The sequence below is a fragment of the Malassezia pachydermatis genome, assembly GCF_001278385.1.
Source record: "Malassezia pachydermatis strain CBS 1879 chromosome Unknown scaffold7, whole genome shotgun sequence".
Classification (NCBI taxonomy): Eukaryota; Fungi; Basidiomycota; class Malasseziomycetes; order Malasseziales; family Malasseziaceae; genus Malassezia; species Malassezia pachydermatis.
The window spans coordinates 556521-564861 of record NW_017253144.1 but is presented as its reverse complement, the minus strand read 5'-3'; the positions used below and the strand labels follow the sequence as shown (position 1 = coordinate 564861).

Here is an 8341-nt window from a genome sequence, read left to right as displayed (position 1 = left end):
CTTGAGGGCCGCGCTCACATCGGATGCGCAGCGCAGCACATCGCACGCGACGACCACGTCGAACGACGCAGGGATCGTGCGGTTCGAGTCGAGAATGGCCTGCGGAATGTCGTACGGGCCCGTAAGGAACGCATCCGAGCCACGCTCCGCCGACGCAATGTTCAGACGCACAAGGTCCACGTACAGACCACGGCGCTCGGCCCACTGGACCAGCGGCTGGAGGTTCGTCTTGCGGTGGCGCGGGTACATCTCAAGCACACGGAACACACGGCGCGGCAGCTTCTCGTGCGACGACATGAGCACACGCTGCACCATGGTGTTCAGGCTCTCGACCGTCTCCGTAGTGAAGCCCGGCACGCTGAACAGGTCGTCCTGCAGCTGCGTGCCGACGACGGAGCCGCTCTTGAGCGCCTCCGCCACAACACCCGACTCGTCCTCGCCTTCCATGTTGCCCAGGAACTTGGTCGTAAGCTCCGGCTGGATGGTGAACGCCTCGGTGGGCTTCACAGTCGCGTCCAATGCACGCGGCTCCCAGCTTTCGGTGTAACCCTCGCGCTCCTTCGCCGTGTCCTTGATACGCTGGCACTCCAGACCCTTGAGGAAGGCCAGGGTCTTGCCGGTCGCACGGTCGAACATCAGAATGTTGTGCTTGATGTTCTGGTCGTTGCTAATGAGCGTCTGGACGTACAGCACAAGCTGCTTCGCGTTGCGGATCTCCTCCGGCGTAGCACGCACCGTAAGAATGTCCAGCTGGTTGGGCAAGAAGGCATCGACACCGAGCTTGGTACCGTCGAACGGCAGCGCAGGAATCCAGGTACACAGGAAGGCCGAGTCAAGGAGACCAGGGTGGAAGATCATACCGTAGGCCTCACGCGAGGTCCACAGGTCCGGCAACACATCGACAAACGCAATGTAGTCGTCCTCACGCGTCGTCGAGCCACGAACCTCGTTGATCATACCGAACGCACCCGTGTGCATCGAACCGTTGGGACGCAGACGCGAGTAGAACGTCTCGCCGTCCATGACAATGTCAAAGTGCTCGATCCAGTTCTTGCCGAACACCTCCTCAATGTTCGACGGGCCCAGCGGCGTGCTCTCCGTCGTCATCTGACCGCTGGCGTGCAGCTGGTCGAAGATCAGACCGGCGTCGTTCACGGCGTTCTTACCCGACGAACGGAACTCCCAGCCGCCGTTGATGCCCGTCATCTTGAACTGGGCATACTTCGGCGTGCCCTCCTCCTCGACGACCATCGCACGGTGGATCTTCATGTTGGTAATCGTACGCGCACCAGCCTCGAGCGCAGCTTCGGCGTAACCGGCACCAGGGAACACAATGGTGCCACGAATCTTGTGGCCCTTGGTCCACGAGTGCGTCTGCGCATTGATACGGAACGTCTCACTGCACAGCGGCGGCGCAGGGTCACGAATACGCAGGTGCTCAGGGAACGACACCTCATGCGTCACCTTCTTCAGCGGCAGGAAGGGGTACTCGGGCAGCTTCTCCAGCGTCGAGTTCACACCCATCGGGCGGTCAATGAACTCGTCGCTGTACAGCTTGTACACAATCACGTCACGCACACCCGACTGGAGCGCACCACCCACGGCGCCAAGGAACTGCGTAATCTCGCCAGGGGTGTCCTTCGTCTCGCCCTTCTTAAAGTTAGGGCGACGAGCACACGACACAATCGTCGTGCGCTCACCACCCACCGAGCGGGTGATCTCCTCCATGTACGAGCCCAGCACCGAGTGCGGCGCAATCTCAACCACCAGCAGACCACGGTCCTGCTCCTTGCGGTAGGCGTGCAGCGCCTCCATCGACTCACGGAACAGCACAGGCTGGCTGACGTTCTTCCAGCAGTACTGAGCGTCGAGCGCATGGCCGACATCGTGCATGCGACCGTCGACCGTCGAGATGAAGCGCGTCGTAGGCACGTTCTTCTCGGCATCGACAATCGGGTACACCTCCTTGAGGAATGGCTCACCACACGGCGACACCATCGGCGAGTGGTACGGACCACCGACACGCAGGTGACGCGCAAAGATGCCCTGCGCCTCACAGTCGTTCACAACTGCCTCCAAGAGACTCGTCTTACCCGACACCGACACGGCGTTGGTCGAGTTCGAGGCCGAGACCCAGAGACCCTCCGTGACGTTCTGCTCCTTCATGATGCGTTGAATGAGCTTCTCCGCCTCCTCACGGCCCATACCAAGGGCGGCCATCTGACCGTCAACCTTGTCAAGGAGCGTCAGAGCGTTCGAACGGGCAATGGCCGTACGAATGGCCTTCTCGTGCGACAGGGCACCCGAGGCGTACATCGCGGCAATCTCACCGACCGAATGGCCCATGACCACATCAGGCTTCACACCCAGGTCGACCCACAGGTCGAACAGGGCAATCTGGAAGATGGTGATGGCAATCACAATGCACTCCACCGTCCAGCCACCCGACTCGGTCTTGGCCACGTGACCCTCCGCGTCAGGGTTGAAGAGACCGTACTCCTCCTCGAAGTTCTTGTCGTGGAACTTCTTCACGATGGCAAACGACTCGTTCACCGACTCACGGAACGCCTTGAAGCGCACGTACAGATGACGGCCCATGTCCTCGTGCTGCGGACCCTGACCACAGAACACGAACGCCTTGATCGGGTTTAGATCCGGCGTCGAGGCAACGACCGTCTCTGAGAAGCTCAGCGGCTCGTTCAGCGAGGCCACAGCGTACGCCAGGTTCGGGTTACCACGCGCACGCTCTGTCATCGTACGCGCCAGCAACGAGGCGGTGAGCGGGTCCTTGGTCTCCGTCCACACCTCCGAGATGGTGTTGCTCAGCGACGTCACAGCACGGTTGCTCAGCGCACCGATGGCCACCAGCATAGGGTCGTTCGGCGAGAGCGACTGGTCCTTCAGCTCCAGCGACTTGTTCGGCACACGCTCCATCACAGTGTGACTGTTCGCACCACCGAAACCGAACGACGAGAGCGACACAATGTACTTGCCGTCCTTCGAGAGTTTGTTCTTCGGCAGCGGCTCCGTCTCCGTCTGCACCTTGATCTTGAACTCGTCCCAACGAATGTTCGGGCTCGGGTTCTTGAAGTGCAGGTGCGGCAGAAGCAGACCCATGTCGAGCGTGTAGCAGTTCTTGATCAGGCCCACAAGACCGGCCGCCGGCTCCAAGTGACCGACGTTGGTCTTCGCCGAACCGATCTTCAGGTAGTCACCCTCCGCACGGCCCGGCGTGAACACCTCACCGACAGCGTTCGCCTCAATAGGGTCACCGACCGGCGTACCAGTACCGTGGCACTCAACGTACACCGTCTCGGTCGGGTCACGACGTGCCTCCTTGTAGGCAGCGTAGGTCGCCGCCTTCTGCTGCGGACCGTCGGGCATGGTAATCGACTTGCCCTTACCGTTGGCGTTGATCGAAGTACCAGTAATCTCCGAGTAGATGTGGCTACCGCAGCGCACAGCGTCCTCCGTGCGCTGCAGGATAATGACGGTGCAACCCTCACCACGCGAGTAACCGTCGGCAGACGCGTCGAAAGTGTGGCAGAGACCGGTGGCCGACAGCGTACCCAGTGTCGAGAACGACAGCGAGGCGTGCGGCGCCAAGATCAGGTTGACAGCGGCAACGACGGCCATGTCACAGTCACCGCGCAGGATAGCAGCACGGGCCAAGTGCAGACACGTAATACTGGACGAGCAGGCCGTGTCGAGGTACACGGACGGACCACGCAAGTCGAACAGGTACGACAGACGGTTGGCCTGCATCGAGAACGCAGCACCGGTAGCACTGTACGGGCCCATGTCCCACATATCGTTACCGAGATTGTGCACATCGGGCGAACCCGTCACGAAGACACCAGTGTTGGTGCCACGGTAGTGGATACCAGAGTCTTCCAGAGCCTGGTGCACGATTTCCACGAGCATGATCTGGTGAGGGTCAATCTTCTTGCTCTCAGCCGGCGAGATACCGAACTCGAGCGAGTCGATCTCCGTGTGCGGGTCGACGAAACCACCCTGGTCGGTGACGACCATACCCGGGACACCGCCGAGCTGTGTCATCGCATCGGGGTTCCAGCGGTCGCGGGGCACGCGACCGATAGCGCATCGGCTCTCCTTCAGGAGCTCAAAGTACTCTTTCTTGTCGCGCGCACCCGGGAGACGGAGACCGATACCGACGACAGCCAGACTCTCCGGGCGTTCGTCCGAATGGAAATTGGTAGACATAGTTGTATAGAATTGGGGGAATTCACGTAGAGATGGATGGGAAAACCTGTCAATGAATGAAAGTGTTGGCGCTCACTTCCTAACAAAGAACAGATGGGAATAAAACACTGAGAGAGGAACCACGAAAGGAAACCGAACCAGCGGGATAGAGAGATACGAGGCACTTAAACGAGTATGCGAATGACAGTTGGCGCTCTGTCAAACACGAAATATGTGTTAGATAGCAAACAAGTTTGTAGTGCTAAGGAAAGGCAGTATGATCCTACGAACGGTGACGCCTTTCTTCCGAAACGGCGGCGCCACGCGACGGGGGACGTGCCGCTGTCCACTGTGAATTCCCATTGCGGCCAGCTGTTGCTTAGATACAAACAACACTGCCTAGTGGGCTTGGAAAACCTACCGCACGCACCTCCCTGCAGCTGACACTGGTCGATGGCATGAATTATGCAGTCGACTTACATAAATACTTTGTCGGCGTGCATGCAGGTTGGCTGTGCTTCGTAGCTCTACGGACGCCCGAGCGACCTGCCGGACGTTGAGTCGGCTAATGTCCCGACAAATTCTATGTTTTGCAGCGCCCATCAACGTGGGGTTACTCTATTCATGTTCGTAGCGCAAAATATATACCTCAATGTACGTGTCCCAAGGGCAGCGAGCCTTAAAACAGGCATCTGATTGGATAGAAATACGCCTACGAAGGAGGCAGGGCGGCTCGCACAAGCACACTAGGGCTCAGCGCCAAGGACGATCCCTAGTCATGCAGAAACTAGTCGGAGATGGGGGTACCATGCATAGCGAGCATAGACGCAAGGCGGCGATCTAAATCATCCATAGATGCCAAGCTTTCGCGGAGCCGGCGCTGCGAGTCCAGCTGCGACGTTGTACCCACGCTCGGCGCGATAGGCTCTTCGTGCAAAATAGGATCGTCCTCCAGACCCGTACGGAACGCTTTGATCTTTTGACGTAGACTCAGAATCTCTGCCCGAGACGACTCGATCGAGCCACGCAAAGTCGCTTGCTGGGCATACACCTGCTCCAACCGCGAAGGCACATCGACCTTCGGTAGCGCCAGCGTCGAGGCATCAGCTTGGGAGCCGTTGAACGACAAGGAGAACGGGTCATCGTACGATGCTGGCCCCTTGTTAGAGACGGTGTCGTCATGAGGCGACGAGGCAATATTGAGTGCCGCCTGAAGCATATCTTCAATTTCCGCCAACATCGACACGCGCTTCTGCTCTGGCGACATCGAGATTGCATCGAAAGGCCCCGACGCTGCCGCCGATGGCGCACGGAGGGCGGCGCTTGTCGGCGGTGCGCTCTTGTACGACGAGGGCATGCGCGTAGAGACAGCTGGCTGTACAGGCGTATCTCCGACGCTGGGCGTTGCATGGCGCGTGTCGATCGAATCCGAATCGTAGAGCACAGTCGCAATAGAAGGGTCGTCCACGAACGAGAGAGAGGGCACCCCCGTCGAGTTCGAGGGTGGAGGCACCGACCATGGTTCCGTAGAGGACGCGGCATGTGCATCCGAGGCAGCCAGACCCAGGGGCGCGGACGAGGGGGCTGCATTATGCAAGCCCAGCCCAGACAGAGGGGTATGAGGCGTGCTGGGCCCGCGAGCCGACGATCCAGACGCCGACGTCGGCATGGACCACTGAATCGACGTCCCGGGCTTGGTCGGTGTCATTTGCTTGGCACGCTGTGCCGCATCGTACGCCGCTGTCAAGCTCATTTGGCGTGGACCACCCACGGTCGCTGTACGCGGCATCGGGGCACGAGAAGGAGGGGGAGACGACGTGGCCGTCAAGTTGAAAAATGGATCGGATTGCGAGGTGGTGCTGGGGACAGGCAGGGACGACCATGTTGAAGGCGTGGGGGCATGGGCCGGCGCTGGCGCTGGTGCCGGCGCTGGCACGGGAGCCGAGGCCGGTACTGGCGACGTAGGCGCCTTGTCCGATGTGTATGAAGGCGCCTCCCATGCTTGTGTCGGGATGGGGGGAGATGGCGAGGGCAAGGCAGGAAGGACAAACGAGGGCGACTCTCCATCCTGCTCCGGCTGGATACTCATGGAGAAGGCGTCAGGAAGTGTCTGCTGCGTATACTTGGACGAGTCCGTAGTAGGCGCCTCAACATGGAAAGCTGACATGGTCGTAGGCGTGCTTACGCGGTACGATGAAGGCTCTTTCCGCATCCACGGCGAGCTTGCACGTGGTCCACTCAAGGGCGGCGAAGTCTCGGACGTCATCGCTGTGGGTGGCCGCAGCATCGGCGAAGGCGAGGCAGAGGAAGACGCAGGGACTGCAGCGGATGGCGAGGACGACAGCGCACCCTGACTCGAGCTGGCGCGTGGAGGCGCGTCAGACAGTTCATGAGCCGCCGACGATGGCGCGTCGTCTACCTGTACCGATATAGGACGACTGTCCACATCGGAGACGGCCAGATGCTTTTCGTCGTCCGTCGCAACCACCGATGCAGCCTCCGTAGGCGCAGACGAATGCGTCGGCCACGCCGTAGGCTCCATTTGGAAATGCGACTCGTCGGGCGACAGGGGCTCGTCATTGACGCGCTGCAGGAAAGGATTGTGAGGTGAGCGATTCACTGGGGGCTTGGGCACCAAAGGCGAGCTAGGACGCGACGACGACAAACTCGTGGTGTGCGTGTTCGTCGGGGCCGACACCAAGGACGTGGACGATGCATTCACAGAGGGGGGTGTCGGGGAAGGGAGTGGAAGAACAGGCGACTTGTTCGGCAGTGGTGGTAGGGCTGGTGACGACAAGGTGCCTTGATCGGCCTCAGGAGCCACAGAAGGTACGTCCTCCGCAACAGGGACAGGCGGCGCGGACGGAGGCGCGGACGAAGCGGTATACACAGAAGGCGAGCTAATGGGGCCCGACGTGCCCATCGACGCGGTAGGTGGTGATACATCCACAGGCGAAGCTGTGACTGCAGAAAGAGAGGTTGTTGTGGGCTTAGGCACAAACAGCGGCGGCGGCGGGATCCGCGAGAGCGACAAATCGCCAATCGACGTCAAGGACGTATCAGGACTGGCCGCTGACAGGTCCAGTGGACGCATGGGCACATCTGGCCGACGGCCAGGGAGCGAAGGCCGAGCATTGTACTCGCTACGGTACGGCAGCGAGTCAGTCGAGCTGGAGCGAGGCATCGCCATGCGTTCTAGCGCAGGAGGACGCGGCAAATCTTGCGGCGGTAGCGGAGCTTCAGAGTTCTTCGCAGCAGATCGAAGATCCGCTCGGCTGCGTGAGCGGCGGAAGAAGCGCATGGGTGTCGACGGTTCGTCGACCGATCCATCATCCATGGACGACTTGGGGGTAGGCTGTGTAGAGTCTTTGCCCTTGGCCTCCGGCGTCTTGGTCTTGCCAGTCAACTTGCGGAGCGATAAAAGGGACACGCTACGCGATCGGTGCATTCGTGGCTTCGACGTAGGCGTTCCTTCGGAGTCCTCACGCGCCGTCGAGACGGGCGACGCAACACGCAAAGGCGACAGGGGCCGTTCTCTTGGCAAGTGCGTCGTGGATGAGGGAGGACTCGCGACAGGTGTGCCCCCACGCAGCGATGGTGAGCTTTCCGTCCGCATCATGCCATAGTTGTACAGGCTCGAGGTCGACGAGCTCGGGACGGCATCTTTCATGTGCTGGTTGGCCACGCGCGGCTGCCTCGGGAGGCGCGGCGTAGACTGCGCGGTAGGCGATCGCAACCGATCTTCACTGCCTTCCCGCCGATATCGTGCATGCGGACTCCTGCGCGAGCCCAGCTCGGGACTCAGAGGCAGAGGGCCATGCAGATAGCCATGCAGATCTGTGATATCGCCTTCCGAGGGGATCAGAGGAAGGACCGACACATCGAAATTGGCTGTCACGCCCGGCATCATGCCCCGGAGCGAAGGCGAGTCTTGCGCCTTCAGCTCTGGGGAGTTTTTATAGTAGGGATGTGGGACTGACACGTTGGAGGACGTAGCACAACCAACGCAGCGGCCGCAAGGGGCTGACAGGCGTGCAAGCGTGTGTCAATAGGGTCGGTGTCGCGATCCACAATTGTTGCGATGACATAATCCAACGACCCTAGCCGTTCAGTGCGCAGCTTGGCGGCTACCACGTGA

General features: G+C 60.4%; 2 protein-coding genes across 2 annotated transcripts; both read right to left on the bottom strand.

Moving 5' to 3' along the window:
- Malapachy_1669 (polyketide synthase) lies at positions 1-4224 on the bottom strand (the record flags this gene model as incomplete). Its single annotated transcript, XM_018136171.1, has 1 exon — positions 1-4224. A coding segment is annotated over one exon (4224 nt), but the record flags the coding sequence as incomplete, so codon positions are not given.
- A 766-nt stretch (positions 4225-4990) lies between these two features.
- On the bottom strand, positions 4991-8113 carry Malapachy_1670 (hypothetical protein; the record flags this gene model as incomplete). Its single annotated transcript, XM_018136172.1, has 1 exon — positions 4991-8113. One exon carries the CDS (start codon positions 8111-8113, stop codon positions 4991-4993), a length of 3123 nt encoding a protein of 1040 aa, XP_017990692.1.
- Between the last annotated feature and the right edge of the window lie 228 nt (positions 8114-8341).